This window comes from Rhincodon typus, chromosome 12 (assembly GCF_021869965.1).
Source record: "Rhincodon typus isolate 14 chromosome 12, sRhiTyp1.1, whole genome shotgun sequence".
Taxonomy (NCBI): Eukaryota; Metazoa; Chordata; class Chondrichthyes; order Orectolobiformes; family Rhincodontidae; genus Rhincodon; species Rhincodon typus.
The window spans coordinates 60,973,992-61,001,135 of NC_063343.1; the positions used below are offsets into that span (position 1 = coordinate 60,973,992).

The window sequence follows — 27,144 nt, forward strand, 5'->3', positions numbered from 1 at the left end:
TCACTGCAGTGCTGTAGCAAAACTCTGCGCCAGCTGAAAAAAAGGCATCTCGTTTTCCATTTGGGGATCCTAATGCCTTCAGGACTTGATTTTGATTCAGTAATTTTAGGGTCTGAGTACTTATTCCAGGTCCTTCTCCCCTAGTCCCAACATGTCAGGTCTTGTTATGAAGAGGACTGCTACCACAACCAATCCATTAGCAGCTATTAATTCTCCCCAGCTGACCATTACCTTTGTCTGCCCAGCTGCTGTTCTTCCTGTCTTGGGTCCAGCTCCATCTATTGTTTATCTCCTCCTCCATGCTCCCCCTCGTCCCCACTCCCCGCACCGCCCCATCTTCAGCACATATACCGACATATTCCTAGCTATATTCTGTTCTGAAGAAGAGTCACTGGATCTGAAACTTTAACTCTGCTTTCTCTTCACAGATGCTGCCAGTTCTCCTGAATTTCTGCTTTTGTTGCTAAAATTTCAGATGCCCAAGTAGCACTAAAATCTTGAGAGTAACCGGTCTGATAGTCTATAAAGTGTAAGATATCTTTCTTAACCATGCAGGCATTTATGATGGGAGTTACTTTCGTTTATTACAGGCTCCTCGGAAGCGGAAAACGAGACACAGTTCAAACCCTCCACTTGAGAGCCACGTGGGCTGGGTGATGGATTCAAGAGAGCACCGACCAAGAACGTCCTCCTTCAGGTTAGCTTGTGTGTCCAAGAAAGAGAACTCCTCACCCAATCAACTTTCAAACATCAGTACTGAATGTCAGACAAATACTGGTTAATTTAGAGACAGGAGGGGTCGGGAAAGCAGCCACTTGGCTGATATATCAGTATATATGTGGATATGTGATTATTTGAGCATCAATGCATACTTGCACATCTAAAGATTTGTTTTGAGTAAGTGATTCTGTTACCATACCAAAAGATGTTCAATAGTAACTTTTGTATTTTTGTGGCAGCTCCAATGCCAGCCCATCAGAGGGAATCCCAGTCGCTGGAACCTACGGTTGTACTCCCCAGTCTCTTCCCAAGTTCCAACATCCCTCGCATGAATTACTGAAGGAAAATGGATTTACACAGCATGTTTATCACAAGTTCCACAGGAGATGCCTGAATGGTAGGTGATGGGAGTTCTGTCATCAAGGATTGTTCAACAAAATCGACAGTTTGTTCCAGTTAAATATTATGAGGACTGAAGCTGTCATTTGTGGTCCCTGCTCCAAATTCTGTTTTCTTGCAACTGTCTGCTGCCTTCTCTCTGGCAACTGCCTGAGACTAGACCAGACTTTGAGACCTTAGTTTATTATTTGACCCTAAATTGAGCTTCTGACCACATGTTCACACCATTACTGAGACTATTTCCACCATAGTAGCTTCAGTCTTGCCTCAGTTCATCTGCTGAAACCCTCATTCATGCTCTTGTTGCCTCTAGATTTGGCAGTGCCAACACACTGCAAGTTCATCTCACATATTCTATTCTCTAGACTTGAAATCATTGAAAACACTATTCTGCATGGCCTAACTCAAGTTCTGTGGACCCTACTTTGGCCCATAGATCAAACAATGTTTTGGCTTTAAGACTCTCACTTCCACCCCCATATTAGATAAGATTTCCGTGCTTATTTAATTCATGCCTTTTGAGTGCCCCTGATTTTAAATTCTTCCAGGATTTCAGGTCTGAAGCTTTAGAATTCCTCTCAAACTTCCTTCACCTCTCTATCTCCCTTTCCTTTTTTAAGAAACTCATTGGTTATAAGACCTAATATTTCCTATTGTGGCTGAGTGTTTGTTTTAAGATTATGCCTCAGAATAAGAGGTGGGCCACTTAGAACTGAGATGAGGAGGATCATTGGAATAATCTACCACTGAGGGGCTCAGTCAGGATTGAGACTGATAGATTTTTGGATGCTAGAGATATCAAAGGATATGAGGATAGTAAGGGGAAATGGCCATGATCTGGTTGAATGGTGAAGTGAGCCTTCTGCTCCTTTTTCCTCTGTTTTTAATGCTCCTGTGAAGTGCCTTGGCACATTTTATGACTTTGAAAGTGCTTTATTGTTGTAAGTTATTGACAACCTTCTCATCCATATTCAAGGCCTTGACAAAGTAGAAATATATCACTTGCCACCCAGTCCCCAAATCCTTGATCTTGAGCACTGGTTCTTGCTGACTGATGTGGAATAATACAACACTTTCTGAGATCGGGGCATGAGTGGTTAAGAAAGTAGTCACAAAACTCCTGCTAGCTACTTGATTGTTGTGGTGGATGTCAGATGGAATGGACTTGATTGTGAAACTGTCACAGTTAGGTAGTCTGTCTCTCACATGCCTCTGCTAGCTTGGGTGAAACCAGCAGGGTCTCAGGAAGAGCTATAGTGCTCCTTAAGAGGAGGGAAAACCATGCAAGTATGTTCTGCAAGATGGAATGACAAAATTACTCATTGTTGCATTTTCACATTGTGATCTATTTTCCACCATCTGAGCACTTCATGATTTGAGATTTTCGAAATGTGTGTAATTGCAGAGATTTGGTAATGCAGAGATTTCTGTACAGAATGCAACAGTTCATTGCATTATCTTGGATCTGTAATGTCACTTCTTAAGATTAAGTAATCTAAGAAAACTGGTGCAGAACGTGCATATTTTAAATTAACCCCACAGTTGGTACATCAAGAGATGACGGTGAACACAAGACATTTGCAAGGTTAGTGATTTGAATGTCAACCCATTCAGCATCCTGCAGTTTAGAACGTTATATCACCTCAATTGTCTTCACCTCAACCCGACACTAGAAGTGGTTAATTTCCAGACTTCTGATCTTGTGTGATTGCTGTGCTGATTCTGCATCTATTACTCACTGACTTATTCTCTCATTGACAGAGCGCAAGAGGTTGGGAATAGGACAGTCTCAGGAAATGAACACACTGTTCCGATTCTGGTCATTCTTCCTAAGAGATCACTTCAACAAGAAGATGTATGAAGAGTTCAGACAGTTGGCTGTCGAAGATGGGAAAGAAGGATATAGGTAACTGTTATGCACTTGCAATTCAGCCCAGCAGCAATAGGAGCACCTCCTTGGGCTTAATCCAGCCTTTGGCTTATTTACTCAATCTCCATACAACATGTTGCTTACTTTGCCAAAAGACTTGGAGGGAGGTTTTTCTACAGTCTCTCCCACTGGTTTTTGAGGCACATTGGCTAAAATATAATTGTAAGATAGAAGATTTGATTGAGCGATGGCAAAATTTCAAAGAATTAACTCAAATTTAAAACAAATATACATTCCTTCAGTGAAGCCCCTGCCCCTCCCCCTCCCCCTCATGCATGCACGCACGCACGTGCGCACACCTCATTGGAAAGATTTTCTCTCCATAGATAGTACTAGATAGTCAGATAGTACTAGATTAAAGGGAGTAGCATAAAACGTAAAATAAATTGATTTGCGGATGAGATGATTTCAAAAATAGGATGACCATATGAGAAGGTGGTGATATGGTGGGAATGTGACTGGACTTGTAATCCAGAGACCCAGGCAGATACCCTGGAGACATACTTCAAATGCCAAGATGGTAGCTAGTAGAATTTGAACATGGTTCATAAACCTGGAAAGTAAAGCTAATCTCAGTAATTGTGACCATGACAACTATCATCCATCATTGCACAAAAGATCCTTCAGGTTCCCTAATATCCTTTGGGCAAGGAAATCTGCTATCATTACCCAATCTGCCCTATATCTGACTTCGCATGTAAAGACAGACCAATAGCAATGTGATTAGTTCTTAATTGCCCTCAGAAATAGCCTAAGGGCAGTTAGGGATGGGCAACAAATGTTAGTGACATCCTCATGAAAAAAATTTAAAGTAGCTGAGAAGCAAGAAGGAAAGAGTGAGGAATGTTTAAAATATAAAAGATTTGATATGTAAAACGGGGGAAAATAGTGAAAGTAAACATTGGATTTTTGTAGACAGGAGAGGAAATTATTTATAACTTCATGATAGAAGATAGACAAACATTCCACTTATAGTAAGGAACCAACAGGCTGAAAGGAACTTAAAATCATTAGTATTAATAAAGAAATAGTACTGGAGAAAGTAATTTTGCTGAAATTTGGTTAATCTGTATCTGATCGCCTGCAGTTTTAAGATTACTACAGAGGTGTTGGATGCATGAGGGTGATGGAAACTTAACTGCAGTTGACACCCATGGAATTGAGTGCAAATTATTGACCTGGATGGAAGATGTCTGAGTAGTAAGGGAAAGACATTAGGGATAATTGGCAGCTATTGTAATTTGCAGGCTTGGGGGTTTGGAAAGTGCTATCTAAGGATCAGTGGTGAATTTCTGCAGTGCATCTTGTAAATAGTGCACACTGCTGCTACTGGGCGTCAGTGGTGGTGGGAGTAGATGCTTGTGGATGTGCCAATCAAGCAAGCTGCTTTGTCCTGGATGGTGTCAAGCTTGTTGAGTATTGTTGGGGCTGCAGCCATTCCATCACATACCTGACTTGTTCCTTGTAGATGGTGTCCAGGCTTTGGGGAGTCAGAAGGTGAATTACTCGCCACTGTATTCCTAGCCTCTGATCTGCTCTTGCAGCCAATGTGTTTATGTGGTTCAACTCCAGTTGAGTTTCTGGTCAGTGATAATCCCCCAGGATGTAGATATTGGTGAGTTCAGTGATGGTAACAGCATTGAATGTCGAGTCATGATGGTTAGATTGTCCCCTCTTGGTGATGGTCATTATCTGGCATTTGTGCAGTGCAAATTTTACTTGCCACTTGTCAGCCTGGATATCGTCCAGATCTTGTTGCATTTGAACATGGACTGCTTCAGTACCTGAGGTTGCGCAAATGGTGTTGAACATTGTGCAATTATCGGCAAACACCCTCACTTCTGACCTTATGATGGAGGGTCATTGATGAAGCAGCTGAAGATTTTTAGGCCTATCCTGAGGAACTCCTGCAGAGATGTCCTGGAGCTGCGATGACTGACCTCCAACAACCGCAGTGATCTTTTTTATATACCAGGCATGACTCCAACCAGTGGAGAATTTGCCTTCCCATACTGATCAACTTTTGCTAGAGCTTCTTTAAGCCACACTTGCTGTAATGTGGCGCTGATGTCAAGGTCTGTCACTCTCACCTCACCTCCCCTGTAAAATTAGAAAATGATATTGATCATGATAAATAAAAGGGCAGATCTGAGGCCACTGGATTACTATATAGGAAATTTGAGTTTATTCACCTTGGAACTGTGAAGGATACAGTGGGATATTTTCTTAATGGTGTGAAAAGCTGAAAGACTGGAGGTCCAGGTGGATAGATAGTTAAAATGTGAAATAATCAAAGAGACTCATCAACTGTTGACATCATATCTTAAGGAGTAGTATACAATGGTCTAGAAGTCATGTCTTTTATACAAAGTCCAAAGATGTGCAAGTTAGGTGGATTAGCCATGCTAAATTGCCCATAGTGTACAGGGATGTATACGTTAGGTGGATTAGCCATGGGAAATGCAGGATTACAGGGGTGGGGAAGGCGTGAGTCTGGGTGGGAAGCTGTTCGGAAAGTTGGTTTGGACTTGTCCGGCCAAATGGCCTGTTTACACACTGTAGAGATTCTATGAAAGTCTTGGGTGACTACACCATATGGAAAAGGCTTTTCCACAGGGAGTAGTTGACCTCCAGAGCACTGAATCATTAAGGATAAAAATTTGAAACGTGGGAAGGTGTTGGACTTAGAGACTATGGAGCTGTGGGTTTGGTTTTGTGATAGATCAAACAGCTTTCTTCTGCATTTTAAACATTATTGGTCATCTAATATGGAGATTATACAAGCTGGTTATAACTATTTATTGAATTATTGTCATCCTATTATTACTAACAAGTTGATCAACGTTCATTGTTGAAATTAATTGTGTGGTTAGAAACCAATGGCATTTTGTTTGTGGTGTTCACTGTCTTCTGTCCTAATAATGTAGGATAATATTGGAGTTTATATCTGTGGTCTGTCCAAAATGTCATGTCACAATGTCTGTCTGTCTGTTTTCCATAGATACGGACTGGAGTGCCTTTTCAGATATTATAGCTATGGCCTTGAAAGAAAGTTTAGACCGGAGATCTTCAAGGATTTCCAGGAAGAAACCATTGTGGATTATGAAGCGGGTAAAATGTTTCTTTCTTGTATAAACAACTTTTCTTTATCCTGGAAATTGGGATTGAATATCTGCGTGGTTATTGATTCTTAGACATCTTGCATTTTTGGATTTTTTTAGTTGTCTCAGAAAGCCCATGAATTCAGACCCAGAAGAGGAGTCATTCCATCATTAAAAATGAGAGGCAGTGTTGGAGACAAATAGACTTGTAAAACCAAAATGTTTCAGACCTTAATGGAATAACATATTCTAAAGTTTCATATCAAGAATAAAAGGTCCTCATGATTCAGCACCTTCATGTTTGCTGAGCAGCACAAGTTAAAGAAGGGAAACATCTGATCGTTTGTCCAATACTTCCCATTGAGCAATGCTAATGGATATCAGATGAAGTTAGATTTGTTTTTGGCTCACCTATGAACATCAGTGATCAAAAATTGCCATAATTGGTAGTGAATATCTAGCATTCTGTGGGCTCGTTCTGTGGCTGATTGTTGTACTACTTTGACGGCATGTGGTAAGATTGCTCCCAACGTGAGAAGGCCCTTATTACGGAGAGAATGACTTGAAGTACAAATGCCCTAATTCTCTTATCCCCAAAAGAATTGACAGTTTTATTTGATTATCAGTTTATCACAGATTGATTTCTGTACTTCAATGATTAACTTTAGTGTCTTTGTTAATGATCAATTTTAGTGAGTTAGTGATGGATTTTTTAAATTGGTTTTAGCATGTTTGGGTCAATCACTGATTAGATTTGTCACTGTGCTTAATTTTAGAATTTTAGTGGCTAGGTTTTACATACTTGTCTGGAGGACTGAATGCTGTTGTCTTCCTTTTAGATACCTATTATAGTGATTAATTTTAGAACATTAATGCTTTGATGTAGCATCTTGAACATGACTTTACACAATAAGTTTAGTACTTTGAATAGATTAAGTATAGTTTCAGGTACGAAATAGATTTAAGTGCCCTAAATTATTATAAATTTTGCATTTTTTGTTTTGTTTGATATATTAGGGCAGCTGTATGGATTAGAGAAATTCTGGGCCTATCTAAAGTATTCAAAAGCTAAGAATCTGGACATTGATCCAAAACTTCAAGAATACCTCAGCAAATTTAAACGTCTGGAAGATTTTCGGGTGGATGTAAGTAACACACAGTGTGGCTCACTAACCCTTGAATGAATAATTTGTCTTCTGCTGGATAGGGGGGACAATTGTTACATGAATGAGAATATATTCATAGCCATGATCTTCAGTCACTCAAACTCGACTCAACTGCATCCCCACCTGACTATGGCAGCATCCGCTGAAAATGATTTTCGCTCTTCTATCCTAAACGTGTTCTTCTACAGGGGTGAATTGAACCTACATTCAAAAATGGTGAGGGTGAAGCTGGGGGTTGGTGAGAGTATAAACCTGTTAACTATAGTCTAACTCCAGTGGCGAGAAAATTACAACTGACTACTGTCAAGCACAAAATTAATTTTCATTTGGAGAATCATAAGGGACTGTTCGCACAGATTTGTTAAGACAACTGCCTGTTTAACCTGATTGCCTCCTTATGAGTTGTGTAAAGTGTTCATGAAGGTAGTACAGTTGATGGATATATGATTTCAAAATGGTATTGATAAAGTAAATCATAACAGCCATATTTAGAAAATAGAATTTCATATTGAAGGGCCAGTGATAATCTGTATATGTTATTAGCTGAAGGATATGAGGCAGTCACCAGTGGTGAACGGATGTTTCTCTGACTGAAGATAGTGTGTAGCCTGGTCCTCCAGTCTGCAGTAAACCTGTTGGCTTTATTAATGTATATAAATGACCTGGACTTGTACAGTTTTGAGGTCTGTGACGATGTGAAACTTGGCAACATATAGTGAGCTTCATTACTGCAGAGTACAAGAAAACATGAATAGACTTGGGAAATAGTAGATACCCGAACAGTAAAATTCGATTCAGGAAACTGAAGTGATACCCTTTGACTGAAAAATAAAACAGTGCCACAAGTGGTGTAGTATGAATTGGGTGCAAGATCAAAGCAATACTGGGGAGCACGTGCACATCTTGAAGATGACAGGCTAAGGTTGATCAGGCAGCTAAGAAAACAGAATCATTGAACGGTTATGCCACAAAAATAAAGTCCGTCATGACTCTTCTGTCCTTCTGGAGGAATTCCTACTTTTTCCCCACAGTCCTGAAAATCTCCTTTTTAAGATGATTCATTTCTCCTTTTGAAAGCCTCCATTTTAAGGAAAAAATGGATGAGGTTATATAAACAAGGTAGGGAGTTGGGAAACAAGTTTAAAAATCACAGGGGATCTAAACAGAATAGATAGGATAAGTCATTAAAAGTAATGATCTTGGTTGCTGATGCCATGCCCTACTCATTTTATGAAATGAAGGTGCCAGTGTTGGACCGAGGTGGACAGGTCAGAAATCAATTGACACCAGGTTATAGTCCAACAGGCTTATTTGAAAGCACGAGCTTTCGGAATCTTATTCCTTCTCCATGTGTTAGTGAGAAGGTAGTATCAGACACACAATTTTTAATTAAATATCAAAGGGTCACACCACTGATAAGGATTAAACAAACCTAAGATGCTGTTAAATAGTTAATCAGTTCGAAAGTTTTAATTGATTAATATGTATATGTAAATCCCCAAATTCCTTTCAAGTCACTGTCCTGAGGAGTTGTCAAGAGGAGGTGACATTTCGGGTCAGACAATGCATGTTAGGTGTGAGGCCTTTACTCCAAACCAAAACACAAACAGATTCTAAATAATGTCTCACACCTAATACCCTCTCACTAACATCTGAAAAAGGAGTAAGACTCCGAAAGCTTGTGTTTTCAAATAAACCTGTTGGACTATAACCTGGTGTTGTCTGATTTCTGACCTACTCACTTTGGTCAAAGTAGAAATAACAGGATATAACAGATGAATATGTGGCTAAAGAGATGGTGCAGGGTGGCAGGGGGTTGGGGGGTTGATGGTGTGTGCTCAGATTCTTGGGACATTGGGATGAATTCAAGGAGAAATGGGACAGGACAGGCTGGACGGGTAGCACCTAGGCAGGACCAGAACGGATGGCTAATGGGATATTTACAACTGCAGCTGGGGAGAGTTTCAATGAAAATGACAGGGGAATGGGAGCCTATACAGGGAGCTGTGGAGGAATTCCTTCATTGAGTGAGTCGTGAGCCTGTGGAATTCTTTACCACAGAAAGCAATTGAAGCCAAAACATTGAATGTTTTCAAGAAGGAGTTAGCTATAGTCCTTAGCACAAAAGGGATCAAAGGGAAAAAGACGGATCTGGCATAATCACATTGAATGGTAGAGGCTTAAAGGGCTCCTATTTTTTATGTTAACTGCCTCCATCATTAATACAGGCAATGCATTTCAGATCCTAACCACTTGCTATATAGAAATGTTTCTTATGCTGCCATTACTACTTTTGCCAGCTACCTGAATGTATGTCTCCTGGTATCTTTCCACCACTGGGCGCAGTTTCTCCTCTTCTGAATATTGTATTTAGACCTCTTGTGATTTTGAATACCTGTAACAAGTCTCCTCTCAACCTTCCCTTTGACAAAGAGCCGCAACTTCTGTAGAATGTCCGTGTAACTGACATTATCTGACACTTGTTTGCCCAATCTGTGTCCTTATACTATCTTCCTCACCGTTCAGAATACTTCAAAGTTTCATATCATCTACAAATGTTAAAGTTGTACCCTGAACCCGAACACATAGCTCATGAAGTGCTCAAGCCTATTATAAAAAAAATGAGATTATTGGGCACTTAGAAAATATCAATGGGATTAGAAAAAGTTAAATGTAGACTTATGAAAGGGAAATAACATTTGATGAACATTTTGAATTTTTGAGGATGTACCTAGTATTCACAATATATGTGAATGATTTGGATGAAGGAATCAAATGTAGTATCTTCAAGTTTGCTGATGACATGAAACTAGGTGATTGTCAGGAGGAGGTAAAGTGGCTTAAGAGGATTTAGACACTTTGAACGAATGAGCAAATACATGGTTGATGAAGTATATCATGGATAGATTTTTATTTGTTCATGTGATGTTGATGTTGCTGACCAGCAATGTTATTGCGCATCCCTAATTGCCCAGAGGGCAGTTAAGAATCAACCACATTGCTGTGGCTCTGGAGTCACATATAGGCAGGACCAAATAAGGGTAGATTTCCTTCTCTAAAGGACATTAGTGAGCCAGACGGACAGAGGGGGCAGGGTTGCTTTGTTACTAAGAAATGAAATTAAATCAATAGCAAGTGTGATAGAGTCGGAAGGTTTACAATCTGTATGGGTGGGGTTGAGGAACTGCAAAGGTAAAAAAGATCCTGATTGGAGTTGTGTGCAGGCCTGCTAGCAGTTGCCAGGATGTGTAAAAAAAACAGAAGATAGAAAAGACATAACAAAGGCATTGTTACAATAATCACAAGGGACTTCAAGTGAAGAAAAGTGGAATGTTTACAAGATGGCTTTTTGAAGGAGCTTGTGGTGCAGCCCACCACGGAACAGGCAATTCTGGAATTGATGTGTAATGAGGTAAACTTTATTAGGGAAATTAAAGTGAAAGAACCCTCGGGATCAGTGACCATAGTATGATAGTTGAAAACAGATGCAATGGTAGTACATTTGAGTAAAGGTAACTACAAAGATATGAGGGAGGAGCCCTGGTCAGAGTTGATTGGAAGAGAAGCCTAACAGGTAAGACTGAGCAATGGCAGGAGTTTCTGTGTGTAATTCAGGAGGCACAGCAGAAATTCAACCCAAAGATGAAGAAACATATTAACGGGAGGATGAGGCAGCCATGGCTGATGAGGGAAGCAGCCACAGCTTAAAAGCAAAAGAAAAAAGTGGTCAAGATTAGTAGGAAAACAGATGACTGGGTAGCCTTTAAAAACCAGAAGGGGTTTATAAGAAAGCAAGGGGACAAGTTCAAATATGAAGGTAAGCTAGCAAATAATGTGAAAGAAGATTGCAAGAGATTCTTAGATATCTAAAAGTAAGAGAGGCAAGTGTGGGCACGAGACAGCTGGAGAAGTAGTAAAGGGGAACAATGAAGTAGCGGAGGAACTAAATAGGTATTTGCATCATCGTGAGTAGTCAAAGGTGGGGACAGTTGGCTGGGTTGACTTGTACTACTTTCTTTATATGCATAGGACATAACTGGGCAATTTTCTCCTTTGTCAGGTAAATGCCAGTGCTGCAGTTATACTGGAACAACTTGCATCGAGGTGCAGAAAGTTCTGGAGCACAAACCTGCAAATGATTGGCAGACTGGTGTCTGGGCCCATAGCTTTTTTAGTATCCAGTACCTCCAACCGTTTCTTGATATCACGTGGAGTGAATCAGTTTGGCTGAATACTGGCATTTCTAATACTGGAGACTTCTGAGAAGTTCAATATGGATCAGCACTGAACATTTCAAGCTAAAGATTGTTGTGAATGTTTCAGCCTCATCTTTTGCACAAATGTGCTGCAGTTCACACTCATTCAGGATAGGAATATTTGTGCAGCCTCCTTCTCCAGTAAGCTGTTTAATCATCCACCATCATTCACAACTGGGTGTGACAGGCCTGCATGTTTTAGCTTTGATTTGTTGTTTGTGGAGTCACCTAGCTCTATCACTTACTGTTTATGCTGTTTGGTACACAAGTAGTCCCGTTGGTGGATAAATTACCTGTTCCAGATGGACTACACCCAGTGTTCTGAAGGAGATAGCTGAGGAGTCGTAGAGGCCTTGGTAGTGATCTTTCAGGGATCACTGAAGTTAGAGAGAGTCCCAGAGGACTGGAAGACAGCTAACGGAACACAGTGTTTAAAAAGGGCGGGAGATAGAAGACAGGAAACTATAGGCCGGTTAGCCTCCCTTGGTTGTGGATAAGATTTTAGAGCCCCTTATTAAGGATGAGATTACGGAGTACTTGGAAAGTGCATGGTAAAATAGGGCTGAGTCAGCATGACTTCTTCAAGGGGAGGTCATTCCTGACAAATCTGTTAGATTTCTTTGAGGAGGTAATGAGTAAATTAGACAAAGGAGAGCCAGTGAACATGATCTTTTTGGAATTCCAGAAGGACTTTGACAAAGTGCCGCACAGGAGCTGACACAAAGATAAGTGAAGGGGCAGTGTTTGAGGAAACGGGGAGGCTGCAGAAGGTCTTGGACAGGGTAGGAGAGTGGGCAAAGAAGTGGCAGATGGAATACAGTGTGGAAAAGTATAAGGATATGCATTTTGAAAGGAAGAAAAGAGATGTAGAGTGTTTTCTAAATGAGAACGGCACAATCTGAAGCACAAAGGGACTTGAAGTCCTGAACTAGGACTCCTAAGGTTAATGTGCAGGTTCATTTGGCTGTGAGGGAACCAACTGCAATGTTAGCGTCACTTTCAAGTGGGCTACAACACAAGAGAAGAAACATACTGCTGAGGTTGTGTAAGGTTCTGGTCAGACCGCATTGGAATATTATGGGCAGTTTTGGGCCCTGTATCTAAGGAAGGAAGTGCTGGCATTGAAGAGAGTCCAGTGGAGGTTTACAACAATAATCTCAGGGTTAAAGGGTTGTCAAATGAGGAACTGTTGAGGACTGTGGATCCCTACTCGATGGAGTTTAGAACGATGACGGGAATCTGATTGAAACTCAGACAATATTGAGAGGCATGGCTAGAGTGGACATGGTGAAGATGTTTCCACTAGTGGAAGAGACTAGGACCCGAATGTATAGCCTCAGTGAACGGATGGCTTTTTACAATTGAGATGAGGAATTTCTTCAGGGATGGTGGTTAATCTGTAGAACTGTTTGCCCCAGAAGGCTATGGAGGCTGAGTTATCAAGTGTATTTAAGACCGGTAGGTTCTTGATTAGTAAGGGAATCGGGGTTACAGGGAGAAAGGGATTGATAAACATATCAGCCATGATTGAAATACGGAGCAGACCAGATGGCCAAATGATCTAACTTTGTTCCTGTGTTTTATGGTTTTAGCGTAGAATTACTGTCTCTTAAAGGCACACAATCTGCTTTTATAGTGTTTAACATAACATTGAAACATTGTTGATAAATTATCATTTTTTAAGCTTCTATGTGTAGTTCTTTATATTGTAAAATTTTTGAACATAAGATGAGAACAGTACGCAGTTGTAACCAATGAGAAATGCAATTCACCAAGTTGTACAATAACTGTTTTTGTTGCAGCCACCAATTTGTGATGAAATTGGCCGCAAGCGTCATTCTTCAGGAGCAGAAGAGAAAAGGCGTTTGCCATCATCGTCTTCCAGTAAAACCGCAAGCGCCACCAGTGAAGCTGCGACTGGGATGCAGCTCCTCTCCAAAACCACAACAGAAGAAACCAACCCCACTCTGAGCCAGAACCCTGCTTCAGCCGAGTTCTTGGAAGTGGAAACTGCAGACAAATAGAGCTTGGACTCTGACCCTCAACTCTGGATCTTTTATTTGAACTTTTGGTATTGTCACCTCGATGACTGACTGACTGACTGAAAAACTGGGCCAGATATCAGATATCAGACATTCTTCAATGCTGGGCAGTGGACAAATGCATCACCTGCCTGAAGACTTGTATTCAAAGCCAGTTTCACGTCTTTCACCCATATGAATGAATGTTGCATGAGAACAATTGGCTAAAATATAATTCACCTGCTTGATTTGGGGTTCGACAATACAGCTTCACTCATATCCAGAAAACACAAAAAAAACAAAAAAATCAAAACCCGTCCCTTGAGAACGGGATTAAAAAGATGCCTTATTACTGCCTGCTCCTGTTTCTGGGCAGCATATATTAAATTCTGCTCGCTCGGCTAATGACTCTCCTATTGGCCTCTAATCTTGATAAAATTATCAGTTCCTTATCCTGGATTTTGAATTGTCAAGGTTTTGTTTGTACCCAATTTAAAAGTTACCGCAGGCGGAATCAAATAGGGAAGGTGACTTAAGGTGCAAATCCTATTGAGTGGCAGATAACCTTTCTGTCAGGCCTTATTCCGCTCGTTTGTGGTAAAGGACTTCAGTTTGATAACCAGATATAAAGATGTTAGCAAGTAGTCATGGCAACGGCTCATTGGCCCCATGTCAAACTCTCTGCCAAAGTCACTGCTGCAGTGCCTTTGGCCACAAGCATTTTATTGCTCCTGTCCGATTGTCTTTTCGCTTCTCCCAAACCCAAACCGGCATCACTTTGAAAATTGCTACAGCCCAGCTTCATCTTAGTTGATGAGCTGCCTGCTTGGAGTAACAGCAGTAACATTGGTGAAATTTATATCAGGCAACATCATTCTCAGAATGTGTGTTATGTAGGGATGTTGCAATGTGATTTTATTTTCGATGTTTTGGTACAGTGGTAATCTTAACTCCCATCATTTTAGCAGTTGTTCTGGAAATGTGACCATCACTAGGAGTACAAGGCTTTGCATTTTCATTTTGTTAATCATTGTCACATTTATTGTGGTCTGGTTAGCAGTGTACAGAAAAACTGAGCCCTGTGATTATGGCAGACTAGCTACATCAGAGCACATTGGGACACGCTACTGTGATATTTGTAATATCATTATTATGTTGTGATTGGTATGCATGTTTCTCATGGATGAATTGCATTCTTGGGCTCTAGAGGAGCTGGTACTGGGTGAAGCCTGATAGCTTTGCTTTTCTAACTACAGCTGAGTTCCGAGCTCGGATTCTCGGCTGGCTTTTCCTCGAGGAGAGCTGTTGACGAGTTTGATGAGCCATCTATTTGGATGGTGCTCTCGGTGAAAGTAAATTCACTTTTTCTGCTCTCTGACTCCTGCATTTTGAGTGCTTTTATTGTTCGTTCTCATTTAGTCTCCACCTTTTCACGCATGCTTGTTCTTTCTTTTCTGTCTCTTCCTCTATCCCTCTCGCTCTGTCAGCAGGCTTTGTCTTCCCTGCCATGCCAGTTAGTGGCGTTAATGTTTGGTAGGATGTCCTGGGCTGCTTTGGAGGCTGGAGGGGTTTTGTGATTTGCCAGTGCTTGAGGAAAGGCACCCATATTGTCATGTAACTGGTTTGGGTTGAATTTTTTGGCTGGTCTCGTCTGCCACTGTAAAATCAGGTAGATGTCATTGTGGATTGAGTGTTGACTGATGTTTCTGCCTTCCTTGCTTCTGTGCTGAACTCCCTGAACGCGAAGCTCCCTGATCCTTGTTGATGGATGTTTAATCTTCAGGCTAACATTTGCCATTGATGCTAATTCTTCATGAAGATGAGTCAGTTAAGACAGCAGCCACCTGTAGGAAATAAAATCCTGACTAAAGCAGGTCAGTTTAAGAAGTTTTGAGTAATGTACGAGAACTTGGGGAGTGACTTTGCTTCTCAGTGTGATTTTGAAAACATGTATTGTTTACACCATATTCTTTGGAGGAGTCCCAGTGACTCCCAGGAGTTCCTGTAATACAGGGCTATGATCACTTGTAAATCAGTTGGGTTTGACCAATTTTACCAGAATTTTCATGCAAATCAGACTGACGTACTTATAACTAAAAAAAACTGCATTGTTGGCAGTAATTCAGGGTTGAGGCATCCTGAATCCTCAGCCAGCTCAGTTAGGAGAATGTGAAGCTGCTTTTATTTAAATGAGAAATAGTTTTTAAAAAAAATGCCTCCACTAGACAGGAACCTAGATCTTGAACATGTTTTTATTTCAGGTAACTTAGAATATTTGCTAAACTTCTCTTTGCTCATTTTACACTCTCACTTGCATTTAGAACTCCAGTGTATGATTCATGGGACGATTTGTATATAATGTGAGACCATGAAAAAATTATAGCTGAATGTTTTTTTTTCCTGGAGTGAGAAAACTAGCCATATTTGCCAAAGAAATTCTGGGTTTCACAAATGCTGGGAATAAGTTAGTTGCACATATTATTAAAAAAAACAAAGGTGCTGTGGATTTATTCTGCATTTCTCTGGGTGAAAGGTACATCTTCCACCAACAGCTGGTTAAAAGTCATTTTGACATTTTTTTCTTTCCACTTCCCTTTTTTGAAATGTTTGAACCACTTGCCCCTTTGCCCCCACTGCCCTGTGTTGTATACTTGGACCTTCAATTGACCCCATGTCCCAACGTTGTTTACCTGAACACCTGTCCATTCTCTCTTTCTCTTTCCCTTTCCCTCGCTTTCTATGCCCCCTCTCCACTGCATTGTTTGCTTGACCACCTGCCCATTCTCCCTGTCCCAGCATTGTTCACCTGAACACCTGTCCATTGTCTCCAGGTCCCAGTCTTGTTTATCTGAACACCTACCCATTCTGCTCTCTACTTTGACTGCCACTGTTAAACATTGCAGCCAGTTGACAGGTGAAGTACCACAGCTTAAACGGTCAGCATACATGTATAATTAGTAGTCCAGCTTCTCTTTCGACCTGCTGTGAAGACACAGTCTACAACTCTCTTGCTACAGGCATGGAATTTAAACCATCTGTCCGTGCTAATTAAACTGATCTCCCTCATAAGCAATGATGCTCAGTGAAAAGCTTGACTGCTTTGGACTGCTGCAATCTTTCTTCCAGTTGCTTGTTGCTGTCTGAAGGTTAGATCTTTAATTTGTATTCTAAATGATGAATTTAACTTCATTGTTGTGAAATATCCCATTTTAACACTTGTAGCTGTGTGCTCTTGGGAATGAGTTTAACGCTTGATATAACTACACACTTCCAAGAGCCGACTTAACATGCAGCAAAATCACGTGTTCCCAGAACCTGGTTTAACATTCATTGTTTTCTGGAGCCACAATATCCACTTGTTCCATTTTGTTGCAAGTTTGCCATTTAGATGTTTAAGGTTCTGTCTATTGGCTGGATGGTCCATTGAACATTGTCAGTATTTGGGTGACCCCAGATGTTTCCATGATTTCTAAATAATTTCTACTCTAAGCGTGCAAGCCATACACAAGATTTCAGTTTTGCACTAGAATTCAGAGTTTAGAAGGCCCTGAACTGAAGACTGGAATTGACTGAGCTGAAATATTTTATATATGTTAACTGTCCAGGTAGACACTGACAGCCCACTCTCAGTATTAGTCATGTCAAACAGCTTGACTGAGAATACAAAAAATCTTTTTTTCAAGTTAGAGTTATAAAGAGTCTAGAGAATGTGCAGTGAAGTGTCCAGGGTATGTGCAAACCCCTCGGCAGGGGAGGATGTGAACCTCCAGTTGATCAGGAGTACCTGGTCTGTTAAATCTCTGGAAAAGTTCCACATTTCAAATTGCTTCTAGCTTTCTTGCAACTTAGCAAGATTTGTGAAGTATTTGGTAAACCGTGATGACTCTATCTCTTCAAATGTTCTGTTTAGTTCATTTACTCAAGAATCCAGTCCTCTTCTCTCCAGAATAATGGGAATTGTGTGAAATTACTGAGGCATATGCCAACTACAGTGACACAGAAGGTCTTGTTCCTGATTGCAGCCTGGACTTGCTCCAAATTGCTCCACTGTTGAACCGGCAGTAGTAGATATCAGTTCAGAGGTTGTTTATGAATCCTTCAGAGTAAAGCCTCTAATTTGCTGTGAGATTGCAAACCCAGAGTGAGAACGGAGGAAGGAAAGGTCATGAGTTAGACTAGAATATTTCACTGCACTGAACAGCATTGATATACTTGGGAGGGGTGGTTGCCTTAATCTGGTGGGGATTTGGACAAGGTACCCTGTTGAACTGCACCACGAGTTTGTCAATGTTACTGTTTATGTGAAGATTGGGAATTGATTATGGTAAACCTCATGACTCTTAACTCTATGTGTAAATAGTGCACAAGCTGCTAAAGTGCTTTGAGTGCACCTTTTAAAAACAGCTTTGTGAATTCTGGGCTGCTGGAGGTCAGTTTTGTTTTGTGACAGCAACTGAATGAGGGGTAAATAGGTGCATTTCTTTAGAACATTTAATTCTATTTCCAATATTATCAATGAGCTGTAAATGTGCAGCAGTTTCTTGTTCTGTGTGGTCGGGCTTGCACTAGTTTCCTTTCTTTAATAGACATTTCTTCCCACAAATATTCATTCGGAAAGTTCAAACCAGTGTGTAAGCCCATTCTGATTAGCAAGTTTCATGTTAGTTTAGTTCAGTTTAGTTCACTTCAGCTTCCAACCATTTCACACATATCAAGACTGCTTCAGGTCATTCTGTTTTATTTTAGATTCCATCCAAAGCCTATAGTAAATGGGCTTTTAGTTTATTTAATTTGATTGCTACTGCACATAAGGAGTAAGAGCTTGCCCTTTTAAGGGCAGACTTGTACAGGAACCACGGACAGGGCTAGAGGCTCCGTGTATTGCACTCTTGCCCCCAAGAGCTGGGGTAGCCAGGTCTTCACGGGCTGGGGTAGCCAGGTCATTACAGTAAGCATACATGCTGGAACACTAGTGCAATTATGTTTTAAATGTGAATGCCACTGCATATAGCGGAAAGTGAGTGTGTCCTTTTAAGGGCAAATTCATAATTGAACCCCACGTAAATTCGCATATTGCAATCCTGCCCCACAAACTGTCGCAGCCGTGCCCTTGCAGGCCAAGGCTGGCTGTGTCATCCCAGGAGTGGGCAACCATGTCCTCAGGCTGCAGTATGACATCTGATGGTAAACATAAATGCTGGAACACTAGTACATTTCTATTCACCAGCTTCCCCTACCCAGCCCAAAATAATTCAGTATCCAGACCCAAATATTCTCATCTCTGAATTTGAAGTGCCGCTCCTGGCAGAACATCTGTGTTTGTCTTTTATTTCTCCACTGAAAGCTGATGGTTCTGTTTCAGCTGCTTCATTACTAATGCTCTTAGCTTCCGACCACCGGGAATATTGGTCAGGTGGTTCAGCTTTGAGCATAACCTATTGTTAAATAGATTGACAGATTGATGGTTTGTAAAAGGGATCTGGTGCTTTCATGAGCCAGAAATCACCTCTTGCAGCAATGTGTGGCTCAGTATTTATTACAGTTCCTTAGCAGTTTAAATGTAGACATGCAGAGCTAGGCTGAGTGAAACATTAACCTGAAGTGGATGCCCAGAGTGCCTGCTTAGGATGCTGGTGAGTCTCCTTATCCTGGCTGCTGTAATAATAGAAACTACAACAGATGCAGATTTATCCCACTTTTAAAAAACAAACTTGTAAAATACTTGAACAAGAGCTTGTAACATAAACTATTAATCACTTAGAGTATTTGCTTTTTAGTCTGATGTGGTTCCTTCCGGGTAGTGTTTCGCCCTTTGTAATTTGTGGTAATTCTGCTTTCCTTTTATATAAAAAATCAATTAAAATGTACAAAAAATTAAAAAAAACACTAAAAAGACTATTGTTTGGGTCTGGTTATTTCAATGTAAAGAGAGCTGGAGTTTGACTTTCAATGCATTTTGTCCCCTAATCTGTGTATTCCCACTGCATGGGTAGAAAACCTGCTGACTGTGTCTAGGATTCCATGTTTAGCAGGGCTGTAGTTGGTAACTAATGCCAGTCAGACTGTCCAAGCATAATCTAAGAATGTCCAGGAGTTTGTCTTTGAGCTTCTATCTTGTTTGATCTCAGTTGAGGTTATGATGCTCTTTCTGTGCTGAAACAACTTTTTTGTGCAGTTAGATTCCCTTGCATCACCTAGATTGCATGCTTTCAGATCAGTAATGCTGCTCTGCTCCCACATGATCTTCAGTCACAAGTGCTGAGTGCATGATTTATCTCTACCCCTTTGTAATGGTCCCTGCATTACAAAGGCAAACTTCAAGCCAATTATTTCACTTCAAGTCCTATTAAGAAATGGCAAAAGGCACTAGATATTGCAAACGATATTTGCCCTGACCGCACTCTGGCTCACGTGCTTTGTCCAATTATGTGGGAGAACTCTGCATCAGTTTGAACTGATTTATAGCTTTTAACTTTTTCTTAAGAGCTAACTTAGATCAGGACTGCTGCCCTGATAACCTCTATCTGATGACTTGAAGCTAGTTAGTTTCACAAACGCTTAAAAGTTTTGTGTTTGTAAGATATATGCAACCATTAGAGGATGCAGTATCAGCCATGCTCGTATTGACTGGTGGAGCAGGCTTGAAGGGCCAGATGGCCTATCCTCCTATTTTCTATCCCACAGGAGAAGCTGCTGCCTGAGAATGTTACTGTCCTCCAAGTAGCCAGTTTAATTTTAATAAGCCTTAGCTATGCTACACATGTTCCATTACTCGCCAGAAAATACATGGCCCACTTAAGGAAGTGTAAAGGGTATTAAGATTTGTTACAGTTGTAACAGAAAACTTGAATGAGACAATTTACTAACTTCACAATTTTAATAACAAAAATTAACAGGCAATAGGCTTTAAGTAGGTAGGTTTACTGCTTTGCCAAAATAATCAAGAGTTCATATCAAATCCAATAGAATCCAATTTGTTGTTATTTATAACTACTCTATCTAAGAAAACTAAGAATAGCTAACAGAACATCTGTCAACATTTAAAGTAGTATTATCTTGAAACCTCAACCAAATAAGAGATCTTTTCTGGTGGGAGAATATTTTTTGAGAAGTATTCTCTGAGGGCTTCTAATACTTATAAATTTTCAGTGCAAGAGTCTTGCAGTTTTTTTAGTATTGCTTTGACAACTGCTTTGCAAATGAGGGTGTCAGCCCTCTGTATCGGTTTCTTGCACTTTTCATGCAATGCTGTTTCAATTAGCATTATTCCTTAATTATTCTGAAGACTACTTTATGAAGTTGATTTTTTATTTAGTCAGTTTCTTTGTGATGTTTCATACTTCTTTCATCTCTCCCTTACTCTTTCCATTTTAGAAGAATCTTTGTTAAAGGTTTACCAGTAGAGAGATTTTATGGGTATTCCTTTCATTTCTTCCTTATCCTTAAAATCTTAAAAGAATCCTTTGTTAAATATTTATCAGTAAAGCTGTTTCAATTATCTGTCTTAATGAATGTTGTGCTTTGCTGGTTTCTAATGGTATTCATGTGGTAAGAATCTTTGCCATTCTTATCAGTTGGATGGTTCCAGTATTTATTCTGTAATTAATATTTTACTTTTGCTCTGTAATTGATATTTTAATTTCACCCTAGGTGTGATGTTGCTACATGTCTTTCCAGACCTCCTTATGGTGATTAAACTATTGTTTATACTTCTTGTCAAAGTTGTGCACTTGGAGCATTGTGTAATCTCTATGCCCTCTTTAAGGTATATCTTTTTCCTACTAGCTGTGATGGAATTTTTCACGGTTAACATCCACATGAATCCTTTTATTCCTTAATTAGACCTATATTTCTAACCAAATATTGTTGCAGGTTGGAGTTATACCAAGCACAAAGAAAGGGATGTTATTGTTGGAGGTCAGTCATCTCAGTTCCAGGGCATCACTGCAGGAGTTCCTTAGGGTTATATCTGAGAGCCAACCATTTTTCTGTTTCGTCAATGACATACGCGCCATCATAAGGCCAGAACTGAGGGCATTTGCTGATGACCGTAGAATGTTCAGCACCATTTGCAATTCCACAGATAGTGAAGCCACCACTGTCCAAATACATCTTGATTATATTGCATCTTGAGCTGATACATGCCTTCCCTGAAATCTCCATTATCGATATCCTTGGAGTTACTGTACTGCAGCAGTGATTATTTAGAATTCCTAATTTCCATTGAGAGAAAATGTTGGTGAGCAGCCATCTTGAACTGCTACATGTAGTGTAAGTGCACAGTCGGTGCTGTTAGAAAGCGGAGTTCCAGGATTTTGATCTGGCAGTGAAAAAACAGCATTATTATTCTTAGTAGTAGAAATCCAAAATTTAGAAGAGCCGTATGAGCCGTGGGGAGTTACTGCATTGCATGTTGTAGTTGGGGGACACTTACCTCGGTAAACCAGAGGCAAGGGAGGAAGTGCCAGCTGAGTGAGCTGCTTTGTCCTGGATGCTGTCAAGCTTGAATGTTATTGGAGCTGCACTCATTCCAGTCAAGTGGAGCAAATTGCATCAGACTTTTGCCATGTAGATAGTGGACTGGCTTTGGAGAGTCAGGAGATGAGTTACTCATAGAATTCCTAGCCTCTGACCTTTTTGTAGTTGTATTTTTATATCCGGTCCAACTCAGTTTCTCTCTAATAAGAAAGCAGCCTATGATCATCGGGGATTTTGGCAATTTTACCTTTACCTTAGCAATTACAAATCCCTGCTATATTCTCCATGGAAAAAGCCTGACCAGAGTCTACATGCCTGGTCTGAGTTTTATCAGTGAACTATGATTGACAGTAAATAGTTCTGCAGCATCTCCATGTCAATCATAGTCTAACCAAATCAGCACCCTCCCCTCAAGTTGAATAATATAATTTCCCTTTACAAGTTTGGTATCTTGCATGTCAGTTTTGATGAGTGCAAAATGAAAGGCTTTACACAAGGAGTCTGGTTGTTGTTAATTTGTGGAGGAGTCATCTACCAAACCATTGAGGAAAGTGGTGCCAAGCAACTGGAGGATCAAGGCATATGGTTACAAACATTTTGGTAGACAAGTTGTTGATGTTCTTGGGAATTGGAGAAGGCTATTTTTCCCCTTGGTGCCTGCTGCACCATTCAGCAAGTTCTTGGCTGACCTGGTTGTGGTCATACCTCCACTTTCCTGTCTGCTCTCCATGTGCCTTGGCATGAGAGCTGTGAATTTAAGACAGTGAAAGAAACCAATCATGATAAATTGAGATGTATCTGAAACAAACAAGGATAAGTCAGTGCAGAGGCTGCTGGAAGAAGCAAAGAGAAACTTGGCACAATACTTGGGTGAGGGATAGAGAATGGTACTTGGAGAGTTGGTAGGACCAGGGCAAGATGCTCAGAGCCAGAGGAGTAACACAGCAGCTCAAGGTGTGTTCTGGTGATTGAGCCATAGTAACACTGACACTGCAATAAGAAGGTGCAGCTAGGTCAGAAGGCTTCATTTAAGGGGAAGTTGTTATCACCCTTCCAGCCAGATTTCTGTCATAGCCTTGATGTTGATTTAATTGATCACATTAACCTTATTGATGGCAAGTGAATAAACATTTTAAAATGTAATGTAGAAGGATTTCTGCTATGATTATGGATAGCATTCTTTGCTCTGAGTCAAAGGTTCAAGTCTCACTCCGGTATTTTTTAAAAACTTAAGATTTGTAGGGAGCCTACCAGGGTAGATGCAGAGAAGTTATTTACCCTTGTAGCAGAGGGCATAATCTGAGTAAGAAGTCACTTTTAGACTGTCATTGAGGATTTTTTCCTCCAAGTGATAATCTGTGGAATTCTTTACTGCAAAGTTATGGTGATAAGGTCAGAACGTGGAGCTGGTAGTTACCAGATCAGCCATGATCTCATTGAAGATGGAGTGGACTTTTTAAGCCATTTGGTCTATTTCTACTCTTATGGATATGGTCTTCTGATTGTGACAGTCTGTCCATTGGTATTGTCTACAGCATCAGCTTTGGAAGGAGTGAAATGCATTAGAAGGAAATTGGTCAGATTTACTGCCTCGTGGGAAGGACAGGACAATTGGTGTAAGTGCAAAGGGTAGCTTCAAACAGGAGGTTCACAAAGCCAGTCAAGTGCAGAGTATTCCCTATCACGTCTGCCTTGTAGATGGTTTTGGGGAAGGTGAGAGGCAAGTTACTTGCCACTGAATTTCCATGCACTGCTCCTTGTAGTTATGGTTTATTCAGATCAATTCCTAAAAAAGGATGTTGATTATAGGGGATTCAGTGATGATTAGATTCTCTGTTTTTCAGTATCTGAGCAAAAACTACAATGGGGTGAAAGTGGAGAGGGTTTCCTATTAGATTAGGCATAAGTGCATAGATGAAAATGGTTTCATTGATATCCTGAACGAGCAATGAGGAAACAAACAACAGTTTAACACACACACTTTATTCGTGAACTATAATTTTGAGTTACTATAAAAAAGATTTTACAGAAAAGTAAGTTATGGTTTAGACCACCTAATTTACTGAGTCCCTGCAGTTAGTGTTTCTGAATAATAGACTTCTCAGAAAAGCATTTTTAAAAAAAATTCCTCAAAATACCAAACTGCAACTAGCAAGTGTTAATGATCTATGAGGAAAGGGTTAAAAGATTGTGCAGTTACCAGATCCCGAAGGAGGTTTTAAGGATCCTTCACTTGCGCTTGGGGGAGTCCGGAATGCTTTCGGACAGAGGAGTAAGGCTGAGCAGGAGCGTGTGACGCTCATATGCTTTAGTTTCTCTGAATATGGTGTCAGTCTGGTGTAGGCGATCCAAGACTCCCAGTACACCGTAGCATTGATTAAACCTGCAAAAACACAGCCTGTTCACTCACGTGATAAAATGCCACCATTGAGTAAACTCTCAGCAATACAAATCGGGCTTAAAAAGTATTCTTTCCAAAGGTGGAGAATTTGAAGTAACTCCCTCCTTTTGTAGGGCAGGTGTCAAACAATTAAAACCCCGCCCCACACATAGCAAACTCATTAATAGCGATCTTTATGGGATCGACAGTAACTGATTTGGCAAAGCAAACCAGCCAAGAATTTGAGGGCGGATTAATTTCAGTCCAAGTAACAGAAGCCAGTCTCACTCCTCATTTAATTAACAACAGATAAGCAAACTAGACCAGAGGTGAGCTCACAATAGAGAACCAGAATGTAACTGATCTAGCCATGGGTTGAGCATGACAAGTGGTCAGAGTTGACCACACACTGAACCCCAGGCATGGTGACTTTGAACTGACTGTTTCTCTGGTGCCTGTTCCTTGGGCTCAATCCACAGTCCTTCCCCCACCCACCCCATCTTACGCATACTAAATACCACCTGAAATATTCACATTTTACAACATTTAACTTTGATTTCTTTCTACTTGTCTAGTGCAATGGACTCTGTAGTGAGAGATAATTAAATTCTGGGAGATTTCACTTGCTATAGCTCCCAAATTGAGCAAACCTCTTAATGCTTACTTGAGGTGATGAAAATCATGAAACTCTGGTGATGGCAGCAGTGGGAGATGATAACCACAATGTGAAATTGTGGAAAGCAGCAGTGCCAACGAAAACCACAACATCATAGTTGCCACATGAGATCCCAGGATAATCGGTCCAACCATAGGTGGTAGCATGTTAGACATCTGAGGGAAAGAAGTGAAAGTCTCAAGCATTATAAATACTCTTCTACCGATATCTGGACAACCCGTGCATGACAGAAGAGAAACAAACATGCACCACAAAATATAATTAATGTGGTTTCACACAGCAATTACAAAAAAAAAATCACCCAGTCATAAACATTTTTAGATGAGACAGTGTGAGAGAGAATGTGACAAAGTACTTGTGCTTTGAACTGAGGGGATAACATTAAACATAAATAATCAGAATTAATTACTTAGATCCAAAGGGAGAAAATTAAAATGTAACAAGGAATTTATTCAATTGTGGGCATTGCTGGCTGGCCATCAGTTCTTGCCCGTCCTTAGTTGCCTTTGAACTGACTGGCTTGCTAGACCATTTCAGAGGACAGTTGAGAGTTAACCACATTGCTGTGTGCCTGGAGGCACATGTAGGTCAGACCAGGTGAGGATGGCAGATTTCCTTCCCTAAAGGACATTAGGAACCAGATGGGTTTTCCGAGAATGGTTTCATGGTCATCAACAGAGTCTTAATTCCTGACTTTATTTTTATTAAATGCAAATTCCACCATCTGCCGTGACAGGATTCAAACCTGGGTCCCTGGGACATTAGCTGAGCTTCTGGATTAATAATCTAGCGATCTCACCACAAGGCCACCATCTCCCCAAAACATTACCAATATTAAAAGGGGTAGGAATAGCAATAAATTAAATCTTGGTAGGTGTAAATACAGTAATGGATCTAATATTAAAGTAATAGTAACAAACCTAAACAAAAATGTAACATAAGTTCACAGACTTCCAAGCAAAATCACACAGTAGCTCATAGCCATTGCCTGCCATTCTATCAGAATGCCCAATTCAATTGTTCTGAATGACCACGCACACAGGAAACAGTTTCACTCGTTCAAATGCAAGTAAAAGGTTTCTGATCTGGCAAGAATCGTTTGGCGTTCAGATTTCTGTAAGTAGTGACCCTGCAACTCCAGAGATTGGGGAAGACGTTACATGGGTGGTCATCCAGCAGTGTAGGAAGCAGAAATCCTCTATGAGATTACAATATCAATTAGGATGAAGACAATTCCAGAGATTGCAATCTATAGCACATCTCTGGCACAATGGGACATGACTGAATTGGGGGGCTGACATCACAGTTTAGAAATGCAATGGTCATAGAGGAGTTGATAGTCAAGGAGATAGACAGATGTTGTTGCAATCTCTGGTATGAGTCTCACATGGTGCAGTGCCTCCCTACCAGGATAAAGGACATCACTGAGGCAATGCAGCACATTTTGAGCAGGGAAGGGAAACAGCTGTGGTCCATGAGGTAAACAATGGCATCAAAAGGAAGAGACATTTTCAGGAGGAGCTGAAGAGGAACTCAAGAGATAAGGATGTCAAAGTGAGAAACCCAGATACTATCACATGCCAATTAAGTACAGGATAGTAGGATAATTCAGGTTAGTACTTAGAGAAATTGCACAGGAAACTGCAGCATGAAAGGACTGTGAATGACACGTGACGCAGAGTCAGTTTCTTTCCAGCAGGGAAAGAGGCCCTTCAGCCCACCATCTCCATGCTGTTCATCATATATACATCTAATCTCATTTTCCAGCACTTGGCCCATAGGTGTTTCAATTGCTCAACTAAATATTGTTTAAATGTCCTGAAAGTTCCTGCCTCTATCGTTCTTTCAGGCAGTGAATTCCAGATACCCACAACCCTCTTGGTGAAAATAGTTTTTCCTCAACTCCCCTCTAAATCTACTGTTCCTTACATTATAACTGATTCTCTACCAAGGGAAATTTTCTCCTCATCTACCTTATCTATGCCCCTCAGTCAAATTGCCCTTCAACCTTCTCTAT

General features: G+C 40.5%; 2 protein-coding genes across 3 annotated transcripts in view; one reads left to right on the forward strand and one right to left on the reverse strand.

The window, feature by feature from the left end:
* larp1 (La ribonucleoprotein 1, translational regulator) overlaps positions 1-21,309 on the forward strand; it is a 116,040-nt gene extending 94,731 nt beyond the window's left edge. For both annotated transcript variants that reach the window (XM_048603811.1, XM_048603812.1), the window contains exons 15-20: positions 591-697; positions 960-1,117; positions 2,881-3,025; positions 6,051-6,160; positions 7,168-7,295; positions 13,375-21,309. In XM_048603811.1, the coding sequence (XP_048459768.1) occupies positions 591-697; positions 960-1,117; positions 2,881-3,025; positions 6,051-6,160; positions 7,168-7,295; positions 13,375-13,596 (870 nt within the window). In that variant the 3' untranslated portion in view covers positions 13,597-21,309. The remainder of the gene's footprint in view (positions 1-590; positions 698-959; positions 1,118-2,880; positions 3,026-6,050; positions 6,161-7,167; positions 7,296-13,374) is intronic.
* A 2,729-nt stretch (positions 21,310-24,038) lies between these two features.
* The window catches only part of faxdc2 (fatty acid hydroxylase domain containing 2), a 17,270-nt gene continuing 14,164 nt past the window's right edge, over positions 24,039-27,144 (reverse strand). Inside the window, exons 7-8 of the mRNA XM_048603473.1 lie at positions 25,116-25,393; positions 24,039-24,454 (exon numbers count right to left, since the gene is read on the reverse strand). Of these exons, the coding sequence (XP_048459430.1) occupies positions 24,301-24,454; positions 25,116-25,393 (432 nt within the window). The 3' untranslated portion in view covers positions 24,039-24,300. The remainder of the gene's footprint in view (positions 24,455-25,115; positions 25,394-27,144) is intronic.